General features: G+C 48.7%; 1 protein-coding gene across 2 annotated transcripts in view; it reads right to left on the bottom strand.

The window, feature by feature from the left end:
• Positions 1-13,243, bottom strand: part of PKLR (pyruvate kinase L/R) — a 36,949-nt gene that overhangs the window by 6,161 nt on the left and 17,545 nt on the right. For both annotated transcript variants that reach the window (XM_060255223.1, XM_060255216.1), the window contains exons 7-9: positions 11,280-11,430; positions 6,482-6,634; positions 843-1,009 (exon numbers count right to left, since the gene is read on the bottom strand). In XM_060255223.1, coding sequence (XP_060111206.1) covers positions 843-1,009; positions 6,482-6,634; positions 11,280-11,430 — 471 coding nt within the window. The remainder of the gene's footprint in view (positions 1-842; positions 1,010-6,481; positions 6,635-11,279; positions 11,431-13,243) is intronic.

Below are 13,243 nucleotides of genomic sequence, written 5' to 3'. Positions count from 1 at the left end.
GGATTTCCCACCATCTGCGCCGGAGTTACAGGAAGTGCCGCAGCTTCTGCGTAGCAAACGTAAACTGGGTTTTAGCGGTTTACGTTTGCTACGCAAAAGCCGCGGCACTTCCTGTAACTCCGGCGCAGATGGTGGGAAATCCGACTGGACGCTGCGAAGGGAACAGGATTGTGACTGCGAGGTAAGCTGTGTGCGAAAACGGTAAAAGAGTTCCAACAATAAGCTGTGGCTAATAGCCACTGATGGATGTCTGCTACATATGCTTATCCAGTCCCCTCTTGAAACTGTCTGTGCTTGCAGCCACCGCCCCCTCCTGTGGCAGTGAATTCCATGTGTTAATCCCCCTTTGGGTGAAGAAGTACTTCCTTTTAACCGTTCTAACCCAACTGCTCAGCAATTTCATGGAGTGTCCACAAGTTCTTGTATTGTGAGAAAGGGCGATTCATGCCAGTGTGCTAAAACGATTGCACAAGGTGCTCCTGTGCATGTTTATTATTTATTGTGAGATCCTGATGTGTGTCACTTCCCAGTAAAGGTTTTGCAACAACCAGTGTTTGTGTGAAAGAGCCATATGTGGCTCTTGAGCCACAGTTTGGCCACCTCTGGTATAATCTGAGCTGGACACTTCATGGGGTCCTGACTCCCAGGAGGGTCATAAGAACATAAGAGAAGCCATGTTGGATCAGGCCAATGGCCCATCCAGTCCAACACTCTGTGTCACACAATGGCCAAAAAACTCCAAGTGCCATCAGGAGGTCCACCAGTGGAGCTAGGTCACTTCACAGGCAGGCTGGCAAAATCAAGAGGTGTCTCTCGATTTCCGAATCCATCATCTTCCTCACCTGCCGGACGTCGTGAGAACGATGATGGTGGCTGCGCAGCACTTGAACGAGGCTTCCACGGCCCCGATGGCCGTTACCTCCGTGGGGTCTTGGCTCAGCGGGGTCAGGCGGCGTAACTCCTGGAAGAGCTGCTGGTGGTACATGGCAGCCTCAGCTTCCCGGGTGATCTGTGGGACAGAGGTTTGTAAAATGACGTCTGGTGCCAATTGGGTCGCCAGCTATGGGTTGGGAAATCCTTTCTATTAAGGGGTGGAGCCTGGAGACAGTGGGGCTTGCGGAGGGGAGGGGCCTCCACAGGGTATAATGCCACATAGCCCGCCCTCCAAAGCAGCCATTTTCTTCAGGGGGGTCTGATCTCTGTTGTCTGTAACCCCAGGAGATCATTTGGGTTTTTCTTTGTAGAAAAAGCCCAGCAGGAACTCATTTGCCCAGCAAGAACTCCTTCGCATATTAGGCCACACCCCCTGATGTCACCATTGGTTTGAACAGCCCAGCAAGAACTACAAAAAAAGCCCAGCAGGAACTAATTTGCATATTAGGTCACACCCCCTGATACCAAGCCAGCCGGAACGGCATTCCTGTGTGTTTCTAATTCAGGCAGCATAAGTACATAAGAGAAGCCATGTTGGATCAGGCCAATGGCCCATCCAGTCCAACACTTTGTGTCACACAGTGGCCAAAAAAACCCAAGTGCCATCAGGAGGTCCATCAGTGAGGTCAGGACACGAGAAGTCCTCACACTGTTGCCCTTCTCAAGCACCAAACAGTTTTTCTCCAGGGGAACCAGTCTCTGTAGTCAAGGGATCAGGGGTGGAATTCTCATAGCTCCTTTGCATATTAGGCCACACACTCCTTATGTAGCCAATCCTCCAAGAGCTTACAAAAAAGAGCCTCGTAAGCTCTTGGAGGATTGGCTACACCAGGGGGGTGTGAGGTCAGGACACAAGAAGTCCTCACACTGTTGCCCTTCTCAAACACCAACCAGTTTTTCTCCAAGCCAGTTTGGCCAGGAATTCTGTAGGTTTTTTGCCATCTTCCGGGCATGGAGCAGGGGGGGTTACTAGGGGCAGGGCCAACCCTGCCACTAGGCAAACTAGGCAACTGACTAGGGTGCCAGCCTTCTGAGGGCACCAAATTGGGTGCCCCCCATGGGACTTGGTGACAGTATTAATGCGGGGGGGGGGGGGTTTGCCAGAAGTTAGCCTTGCCTGGGGTGCGAGAGAGTCCAGGGCCAGCCCTGACTGGGGGGTGTATAACGTTTTCATGGGGCTTGTCATACATCCAGGCTTGCCTTCCTTTCAAACAAAGACAGAATCTGTGCTGCTCTCTTATCACCCCTAAGCTCAGTTTGCTGCTTTAACAATATCAAATGTATCATTCATATAAAATGTGAAACGATCCTTGGTGTGCACACCTAGAGTTAGGAAGAATTGGAAAGAGAAAGCGTATACAATCGTAGTATTTGTCATATGTACGAATGTAAATTGCTTCGTTTTTTATAAGCAAAACTGCAAATATACCCAACTGAGTAGAGTTGCGCTAGCTCTGGATTGGGGAATGCCTGGAGATGTTGGGGGGGTGAAGCCCGCAGAGGGTGGGGTTTGGGGAGGGGAGGGGCCTCAGTGGGGTAAAGTGCCATTGAGTCCACCCTTCAAAGCAGCCACATTCTCCAGGGGAACCAATCCCTGTAGTCAAGAGATCAGGGGGTGGAATTCTAGCAAGAGCTCCTTTGCATATTAGGCCACACACGCCTTATGTAGCCAATCCTCCAAGAGCTTACAAAAAAGAGCCTCGTAAGCTCTTGGAGGATTGGCTACATCAGGGGTGTGTGGCCTAATATGCAAAGGAGCTCCTGCTAGAATTCCACTCCTGCAAGAGATCAACTGTAATAGTGGGTCAATCTTCATGTGCTACCTGGAGGTTGGTAACCCTATGACACGGAGAAAGAGAGACAAGCAAGAATCCAGTAGCATCTTAAGAGAGCCAATTTGGAGTAGTGGTTTAGTGTGCAGATTTTTATCTGGGAGAACCGGGTTTGATTCCCTACTCCTCCACTTGCAGCTGCTGGAATGGCCTTGGGTCAGCCATAGCTCTCGCAGGAGTTGTCCTTGAAAGGGCAGCTTTTGGCTCTCTCAGCCCCACTTATCTCACAGGGTGTCTGTTGTGTGTTGGGGGGGGCAGGAAGGTAAAGCCGCCCTGAGCCTGCCTTGGCGAGGAGGGCGGGGTATAAATAAAATATTATTATTATTATTATTATTATTATTATTATTATTATTATTATTATTATTATTATTATTATTATTATTATTATTATTATTATTATATTAAAGGCAATTGTGACCGCTCTCAGACTCTGAGATTCAGAGTATAGGGCAGGATATAAATCCAATATCTTCATCTTCTTCTTAAAGACTATCAAAATTTGGGGCAAGGCATGAGCTTTTGTGAGTTACTGCTCCCTCCTGTTCTGAAGACCCCTTCTTGGCAGAGAAGAAGAGGGATATAAAGCCATATAAATTAAATTAATAAAAAAAAATCTTCAGATGCCCTCTTTCAGGTGCCTTTGCCTCCTGAGATTAGATAGGTGGCAACGCAGGAGAGGGCCTTCTCAGTAGTGGCACCAAAACTCTCTCCCCTGGGAGATTCCCTGTCCTCTTCTCTTGTAGGGGTTCCATTACTACTTATTGGCTGATAACAGCCAGCCAATTTGGGATGGATGGGAGGCATCCTGAATTGGGCTGGCTCAAAAAGAAGCATCCCAAAGCATCCACACACTCCTGCAAGCCATCCCCATGTTGGATCAGGCCAGTTCAACACTCTGTGTCACACATTGGCCAAAATACACACACACACACACACACTGGCTAATAGCCACTGATGGACCTCCAATCGTTTGGACAGATTTTTTATCCAATCGTTTGGACAGATTTTTCAAGTCAGTTTCTGAGGCGTCTCTGAGTCGCCTCAAACTGCCGGTCTGTTATCAGCCAACATGTTCCACTCCAAAAAATGTTTTCAGCTTGTTCTTTTAAATATAATTTTGGCAGCCGGAATAGTTTTTGCTCCATTTTGGAAATGAGACATATTTCCAAAGATATGTCTGTGAATGGAGAAAATTAAAGAAAAACATATAATGACTAAATTAACCTTCTCTACAAAGAGGAGAAAGCTTCCGGCAACTTGAAACAGTATGAAATCCCTTAATTAACCAAATGGAAGTCACTTTTTAGAGATTAACATTGGCACTCTATCATACAGTGAGAATATGTTTCTTGATTGTCATTGTTATTAACTGTTAATTTTTAAAAAAAACAATGTATTTTTAAAATACCAGGGGCAGGGCTTTTTTTGAGCAGGAACACAGTTATGGCTGGCATGGCATCAGGGGTGTGGCTTAATGTGCAAATGAGTTCCTGCTGGGCTATTTCTACAAAAAAAAAACCCTATCAACTGGAGATGCTGGGGATTGAACCTGGGACCTTCTGCATACCAAGCAGATGTTCTACCACTCAGTCATGGCCCCTCCCACATTGGTTGTTGTGAGGGTAGAAGGAGGGTCGGTAGAAGGAGGGTCGGTGGAGAGCCAGTTTGGTGTAGTGGTTAAGTGTGCGGACTTTTATCTGGGAGAACCAGGTTTGATTCCCCACTCCTCCACTTGCACCTGCTGAGATGGCCTTGGGTCAGCCATAGCTCTGGCAGAGGTTGTCCTTGAAAGGGCAGCTGCTGTGAGAGCCCTCTCCAGCCCCACCCACCTCACAGGGTGTCTGTTGTGGGGGAGGAAGGGAAAGGAGATTGTGAGCCGCTCTGAGACTCTTCGGAGTGGAGGGCGGGATAGAAATCCAATTTCTTCTTCTTCTTCTTCTTCTTCTTCTTCTTCTTCTTCTTCTTCTTCTTCTTCTTCTTCTTCTTCTTCTTCTTCTTCGCTGCAGAGTCTTGTGAGCAGAAATTCTACTTTGTGAGCTCCTGGCATTAAAGTTGTGAGCTCCTGCATCAATTATTGTGCTCTGGGGCCATCCTTTCTGAGCTAAGACAAAAACGTGTGAGCTGGAGGCTAAAAATCTGTGAGCTAGCTCACACTCACTCAGCTTAGAGGGAAACACTGTTAGAGGCCAATATTCCCTCTAAGCTACAGAATCTCGTGAGCCAAAATTCTACTTGGTGAGCTACTGGCATTAAAGTTGTGAGCTGCTGCATAAATTACTGTGCTCTGGGGCCATCCTTCGTGAGCTAAGACAAAAATGTGTGAGCAGGAGGCTAAAAAGCTAGCTCACACTCACTCAGCTTAGAGGGAACACTGCTCCATTGCTCAACAGAGGTTTAATGGCCTGGGACCTGCCTACCTGAAGGACCGTCTCTCCCCACATGTTCCCCAGAGAGCACTGAGGTCAGGAACACAAAATCTCCTCACTATCCCCAGGCCAAAAGAAGCCCGCCTGAAAGCCACCAGGGAAAGGGCTTTCTCCGTTATGGCCCCCGTATGGTGGAATCAGCTGCCGGAAGAGGTGAGGGCCCTGCGGGACCTAGCGCAGTTCCGCAGGGCCTGTAAGACGACCCTCTTCCGGCTAGCCTATACCTAGCCTACATTTAGCTAGGATAATAACTTGAGGAAACTGGCCAGCCATCTGTTTATAGGAAATTGAATTACTCTGTTTTAATGTTTTAACTGCTTAAATTATTTAACTGTTTTATATTTGAAATTGTTTACTTTTAAGTTTGACTAATTGTTGGAAGCCGCCCTGAGCCATTCGTGGGAAGGGCGGGATATAAATCCCAAATAAATAAATAAATAAATAAATAATGGGCCAAATTCCACTGCCCGGTCATCAGAGATTCACATTTACATTTGCCCTGTCTATTTATTTTATTTTATCAGATTTGTACCCCACCCTCCCCTGACGGGCTCAGGGCGCCTAACAACAACAAATTAAACCACAAAAAACATTAAAAACAAAATACACAATAAAAATCATTCATACAATTTATGGTCATTAAAACCAAGATGTGTGTTTCCGATTACTCTGATGTTTTTGATTCAGTTATAATGATTCAGTGGGATTATCGGTGCCGTGGAGTAATAGCTACCTCCCTTCAACCGTTAAAAGCAAGTTTAAATAATTTGGTTTTACAGGCCCTGCGGAACTGTGGCAAGTCCCACAGTTTGTGGAGAGGGCATTCCACAAAACAGGGGCCATTACTGAAAACGCTCTGGCTCTGGTGATGGACAGTCGAACCTCTTTCGGTCTGGAGATCTTAAGGAGGTTTTGAGACACCGAATGGAATGCTCTCTGGGGCACATATCGGGAGAGGCAGTATCGAAGAAGAAGACTGCAGATTTATACCCCGCCCTTCTCTCTGAATCAGAGACTCAGAACGGCTTACAGTCTCCTATATTTTCTCCCCTCACAACAGACACCCTGTGAGGTGGGTGGAGCTGAGAGGACTCTCACAGCAGCTGCCCTTTCAAGGACAACCTCTGCCAGAGCTCTGGCTGACCCAAGGCCATTCCAGCAGGTGCAAGTGGAGGAGTGGGGAATCAAACCCGGTTCTCCCAGATAAGAGTCCACACACTTAACCGCTACACCAAACTGTGCTAGTTTCCCCCTGGGAAGTCTGTTGCAAAGGAAGTTCTGCCCACATACTGCGTGTTGCATCTGCACAGCCTCCACAGGGTAGTTGCCTTTGGCTGTCTCCCCCGACAGCATGATACAGTCAGCTCCGTCCAGCACGGCATTGGCCACATCGCTGACTTCCGCCCGTGTGGGCCGGGGCTTTTTGACCATGCTCTCCAGCATCTGTAGGGAAAGGAGAAAGGTGAGAAGGATCCTGAATTAAAGGTCTTGTCAAAACAGTATGGTCCTCCTTCCTGAACAATCAAGATGCATAGCTGTGTCATTCTGTCTGAAGGAGTCGGAGTCGGATTTATACTCTCCCTTCATAGAGTCTCACAGTGGCTTACAATCTCCTTCCTCTCCCCCACAACAGACACCTTGTGAGGTAGGAGGGGCTGTGAGAGCGCTGAGAGAACTTTGACCGACCCAAGGTCACCCAGCTGACTGTATGAGGAGCAGGGCTTTTTTGTAGCAGGAACTCCTTTGCAAAATAGGCCACACACCCGATGGAGCCAATACTCCAAGAGCTTAGAGTAGGCCCCGTATGAACAGCCTTGTAAACTCTTGGAGGACTGGCTACATCAGGGGGTGGGGCCTAAAATGCAAAGGAGTTCCTGCTACAAAAAAAGCCCTGCAGGTAGGGTTGTCAGGTCGCCCCTGGCCACTGGTGGGGGATGGGGTCATGGGGTTGTCAGATCCAGGTTGGGAAACTCCTGGAGATTCAGTGATGGAACCTGGGCAGGACAGGGCACTACCTAAGTGGGGTACAATGCCTCAGAGTCCACTGGGGTTGCCAAGTCCAATTCAAGAAATATCTGGGGACCTTGGGGGTGGAGACAGGAGACTTTGGGGGTGGAGCCAGGAGACATTAGGGGTGGAGTCAAGATCAAGGCTGTGACAAGCATAATTGAACTCCAAAGGGAGTTCTGGCCATCACATTTAAAGGGACGGCACACCTTTTCAATTCCTTCCTTCCATAGGAAATAATGAAGGATAGGGGCACCTTCTTTTGGGGCTCATAGAATTGGACCCCCTGGTCCAATCTTTTTGAAACTTGGGGGGTATTTTGGGGAGAGGCACTAGATGCTAAACTGAAAATATGGTGCCTCTACCCCCAAAAACAGCCCCCCCAAAGCCCTAGATACCTGCGGATCAATTCTCCATGATTTTCTATGGGGATAAATCTCCACAGGGAATAATAGAGTTCCCAGCAGACATTTCCCTCCCCTCCCCCTGCTTTCTGATGACCCTGAAGCGGGGGGAGGGCCTCCAAACCGGGGGATCCCCTGCCCCCACCTGGGGATTGGCAACCCTAGAGTCCACCCTCCGAAGCATCCATTTTCTTCAGAGCAGGACATTTTTTGTAGCAGGGACTCCTTTGCATATTAGGCCACACACACCCTGATGTAGCCAATTCCCCAAGAGCTTCCAGGGCTCTTCTTACAGGACCTACTGTAAGCTCCAGAAGGACTGGCTACATCAGGGGGTGTGGCCTAATAGGAAAATGAGTTCCTGCTACAAAAAAAAAGCAGAGGAGAAGAGGAGTAAGAGTGGGGAATCAAACCTAGTTCTCCAGATTAGAGTCCACCACTCTTAACCACTACACCAAACTGTCTCTAGCAGCAAGAGTCCGATAGCACCTTAAAACTAACAAAATTTGTGGCAGGGTGTGAGGTTTCATGAGCCACTGTTCACTTCTTTAGATGCTCATGAAAACTGCTGCCCTGCCAGGGGTCGCCAAACTGTGGCTCCGGAGCCACATGTGGCTCTTTCACACCCATTGGCTCTTGAAGCTCCCACCAGCCACCGCTCTGTCAGCTGATCTGGAGAAGGCATTTCTCTCTTTAAATCACTTATCCAAGCCAAGCCAGCTGCCGGCTTGGAGAATGCATTTAAAATTAAAGCTGCTTTCTTTCCACCTCTCCCTCCATTTGCCTTCCTTCTCACGTCTGACGTACATGTCTTGCAGCCCTCAAAAATCTGACATTTATTCTATGTGGCTCTTATGTTAAGCAAGTTTGGCTACCCCTGTACTACACACTTTCTTCCCTGAAAGGGACTTGACAGCACTTTGCACCACCACAAATCAGAGGAAGTCCACAGTCTCTCTGCCCTGTTGTTGGCCCTCCAGAGGAACTGGTTGAGGCCACTGTGTGAGACAGGATACTGGATTAGAGGGACCCTCACTGGTCTGATCCAGCAGGGCTCCTCTTAGGTTCTTATGAGCGGAAGGCCTCAGCCTCTCTGCCCTGTTGTTGGCCCTCCAGAGGAACTGGTTGAGGCCACTGTGTGAGACAGGAGGCTGGACTAGATGGACCCTCACTGGTCTGATCCAGCAGGGCTTTTCTGATGTTCTTATGAGGGGAAGGCCTCGGCCTCTCTGCCCTGTTGTTGGCCCTCCAGAGGAACTGGTTGAGGCCACTGTGTGAGACAGGATGCTGGACTAGATGGACCCTCACTGGTCTGATCCAGCAGGGCCCTTCTGATGTTCTTATGAGGGGAAGGCCTCGGCCTCTCTGCCCTGTTGTTGGCCCTCCAGAGGAACTGGTTGAGGCCACTGTGTGAGGCAGGATACTGGACTAGATGGACCCTCACTGGTCTGATCCAGCAGGGCTCTTCTGATGTTCTTATGAGGGGAAGGCCTCGGCCTCTCTGCCCTGTTGTTGGCCCTCCAGAGGAACTGGTTGAGGCCACTGTGTGAGGCAGGATACTGGACTAGATGGACCCTCACTGGTCTGATCCAGCAGGGCTCTTCTGATGTTCTTATGAGGGGAAGGCCTCGGCCTCTCTGCCCTGTTGCTGGCCCTCCAGAGGAACTGGTTGAGGCCACTGTGTGAGGCAGGATACTGGATTAGATGGACCCTCACTGGTCTGATCCAGCAGGGCTCTTCTGATGTTCTTCTGAGGGGAAGGCCTCGGCCTCTCTGCCCTGTTGTTGGACTCCACAGGAACTGGTTGAGGCCACTGTGTGAGGCAGGAGGCTGGACTAGATGGACCCTCACTGGTCTGATCCAGCAGGGCTCTTCAGATGTTTTTAAAACTGATAAACGCATGAAGGCAGAGGGACTGTGGAAAACTACTAGAAAATACAGGAAGGTGGGGCATTTGAATAGATAAGGCTGGTGGGCTTGTCTGCTTGTTTTGAGTTGTGAATAAAAATGGTCAGAAGGCTGATGATTTTAACTTAGTCATTTTGGGCTTATGCCGACAAGTTCTACTTTGATGTCAAAGTAAAATACCTCGTTTCAAAGCAAGCAATGTGTGGGGCTTCGTTATTTTCCTGCTACATGGCCAAACTTGCTTAGCGTAAGAGCCACATAGAACAAACATCAGATGTTTGAGAGCTACAAGACATGAATAACTATTACACACTTGTCTTTATTAAAACTCTCAACACATTCTTTGCACAGCAAGATAAAATTCATATTTAGGGGGAGGTATTTGTGAGTTTCCTGCATTGTGCAGGGGGTTGGACTAGATGAACCTGGAGGTCGCTTCCAACTCTATGATTCTATATGTATGCACTTTACAACACAACCATGCTAGAAGGAGACTTTTTTAAAAAGCTGGGAATAACAGTCCCGATAAGACCAGCATAGGGAAAGGTTAGGGAAGTATTTTTTGGTACCGGTGGAAGAAGGAAACATGCATGTATCATATAAATCACTGACCACCGTTTGCAGCATTATGCATCTCTCTTTGCCTTGAAACCAAGGTTAGTAAGTACAGCTCCTAAAAGAGCTATGAAACTAAAGGGGAGCCCTGCACCACCTGCCTTAATTCCACCCCCTTTCAGTGGCTCCTTCAGTTGTTCTGTTCTCTTTCCCTCTCTAGGTATCTGGTTGACCTCTGAGATGGAGAAGAAGAGCTTGCAAGACTGCCTATTTCCCCCTTCTTTCCCACTTCACACATGGTGGCAAGTCGCCTCCTTATGGGTCAGCGCTTAGAGGCTGACTGAGGTCCTGAAGCTAAGCACGATTACTTGAGAATAAGCCTTTACCTCTAGAAACCACACAGTATGTGTGAAAGAGCTGCGTGTGGCTTCCAAGTCACAGTCTGGCCACCCCTGCTCTAGAGGAACTGATTGAGGCCACTGTGTGAGACAGGATGCTGGACTAGATGGACTCTCACTGGTCTGATCCAGCAGGGCTCTTCCGATGTTCTTACGAGGGGAAGGCCTCAGCCTCTCTGCCCTGTTGTTGGCCCTCCAGAGGAACTGGTTGAGGCCACTGTGTGAGGCAGGAGGCTGGACTAGATGGACCCTCCCTGGTCTGATCCAGCAGGGCTCTTCTGATGTTCTTCTGAGGGGAAGGCCTTGGCCTCTCTGCCCTGTTGTTGGCCCTCCAGAGGAACTGGTTGAAGCCACTGTGTGAGACAGGATGCTGGACTAGATGGACTCTCACTGGTCTGATCCAGCAGGGCTCTTCCGATGTTCTTATGAGGGGAAGGCCTCAGCCTCTCTGCCCTGTTGTTGGCCCTCCAGAGGAACTGGTTGAGGCCACTGTGTGAGGCAGGAGGCTGGACTAGATGGACCCTCCCTGGTCTGGTTCAGCAGGGCTCTTCTGATGTTCTTCTGAGGGGAAGGCCTTGGCCTCTCTGCCCTGTTGTTGGCCCTCCAGAGGAACTGATTGAGGCCACTGTGTGTGACAGGATGCTGGACTAGACACACCCTCATTGGACAGATCCAGTAGGGCTCTTTTTACATGCAACTGTAGAAGCAGTCTAAGTAGCTCTCCTTTCCGCTGGTTGGGAAGGATAACATGGGATGTTTCTTGCCTATGAGATCTAGTGGAGCAGGATCCAATTCACGGCGTCTCCAGGAGCTCACCTGAGTGGCACATATGACAGGCTTCCCGGCACGGTTACAACGACCGATCATCATCTTCTGAGCAAGGAAAACCTTCTCACTAGGGATCTCGATGCCCAGGTCACCTCGAGCTACCATGATGCCATCACTGGCCTCCAGGATTTCATCAAAGCTGACAGGAAGCAATAGCAGGTGGTTAATTAATTAATTATGGTATGGCATTGCGTGAAGTATAGCCAGGAGATCCTAAGATTGTCTGGAAGCCTTAAGTTTTAACTCTTTTTTGCGTTATGCACCACTAGGTGGACTTATGGAGGGGGCCTGAGAGAGTTCTGAGAGAACTGTGACTGACCCAAGATCTCCCATCTGGCTTCATGTAGAAGAGTAGAGAATCAGATCTGGTGCTCCAGGTTAGAGTCCACCGCTCTTAACCACTACACCAAGCTGGCTCTCAGGTGGTGACAGGGCCAAACAGAAAAGACAGACAGTGGGGGTGGGTCTTACCTCCTGATGATTTTGGCAACTGTGTGACACAGAGTGTTGGACTGGATGGGCCTCTGACCTGATCCAACATGGCTTCTCTTATGTTCTAATATCTGGGGCAGTGATGATTTGTGTTCATGGTGCTGGGGGGGCAACAGGGGAAGCTCTTCTGATGTTCTGGCCCTATTGGTGGACCTCCTGAGGGCCCCTGGGTTTTGGTCACTTTGTGACCCAGCGTGTTGGACTGGATGGGCCATTGGCCTGATCCAACATGTACCTCTATCTTACCGCCCCACTGCACAAAGCTGGATGCCTTCCTCAAACCGAAGAGGCTCTTCCTATAACAGAAAAGCCCCTTAAAATGGAGAAAGGCTCCTTACAGGAAGGTTAGAAGCCACAGAAGTATGCCTGTATCTGTGCTAAAAATAGGGCAAGAAAGGCCATCTTGGGCTGCAAAGTCTAAAATGCAGAGACAGCAGCTTGAGCAGGTGACAGACAGAGATCAGCTTTAAAAAAAACCACAGTTCTGAGTAAAGAGGGGATACTGCTAAGCCAAAGGAACAAGTTCCATGAAATCAGGGCAGTGAAAAATACCTATATGTTTTTATTCCACCTTCCCTTCAAGGAGCTTGAGGTGGTTCTCAGATGGACACACGAAGCTGTTTTATACTCCAGGGTGGAATTCTAGCAGGAGCTCCTTTGCATATTAAGCCACACACACACCCCAAAGTAGCCAATCCTCCAAGAGCTTACAGGGCTCTTTTGTAAAAGCTCTTAGAGGATTGGCTGCATTAGGGGTGTGTGGCCTAATGTGCAAAGGAGCTCCTGCTAGTATTTCACCCCTGCTGATACTGAATCAGACAATCAATCTATCAAGGTCAGGACTGTCTACTCTGAGAGGCATAAGAACATAAGAGAAGCCATGTTGGCTCAGGCCAATGGCCCATCCAGTCCAACACTCTGTGTCACACAGTGGCCCTAAGAACATAAGAGAAGCCATGTTGGATCAGGACAATGGCCCATCCAGTCCAACACTCTGTGTCACACAGTGGCCAAAGAAATTATATATATACACACACACTGTGGCTAATAACCACTGATGGACCTCTGCTCCATATTTTTATCTAACCCCCTCTTGAAGCTGGCTATGCTTGTAGCTGCCACCACCTCCTGTGGCAGTGAATTCCACGTGTTAATCACCCTTTGGGTGAAGAAGTACTTCCTTTTATTCGTTTTATAATGCGACCAGAACTGCACACAGTACTCCAAATGAGACCGCACCATCGATTTATACAGGGGCATTATAATACTGGCTGATTTGTTTTCAATTCCCTTCCTAATAATTCCCAGCATGGCATTGGTCTTTTTTATTGCAATCACACACTGTCTTGACATTTTCAGTGAGTTATCTACCACGACCACAAGATCTCTCTCTTGGTCAGTCTCTGCCAGTTCACACCCCATCAACTTGTATTTGTAGCTGGGATTTTTGGCCCCAATGT

Source organism: Heteronotia binoei, chromosome 1, assembly GCF_032191835.1.
Source record: "Heteronotia binoei isolate CCM8104 ecotype False Entrance Well chromosome 1, APGP_CSIRO_Hbin_v1, whole genome shotgun sequence".
NCBI lineage: Eukaryota > Metazoa > Chordata > Lepidosauria > Squamata > Gekkonidae > Heteronotia > Heteronotia binoei.
The sequence above is the reverse complement of the archived record's forward strand: the minus strand, read 5'-3'. Positions and strand labels throughout refer to the sequence as shown.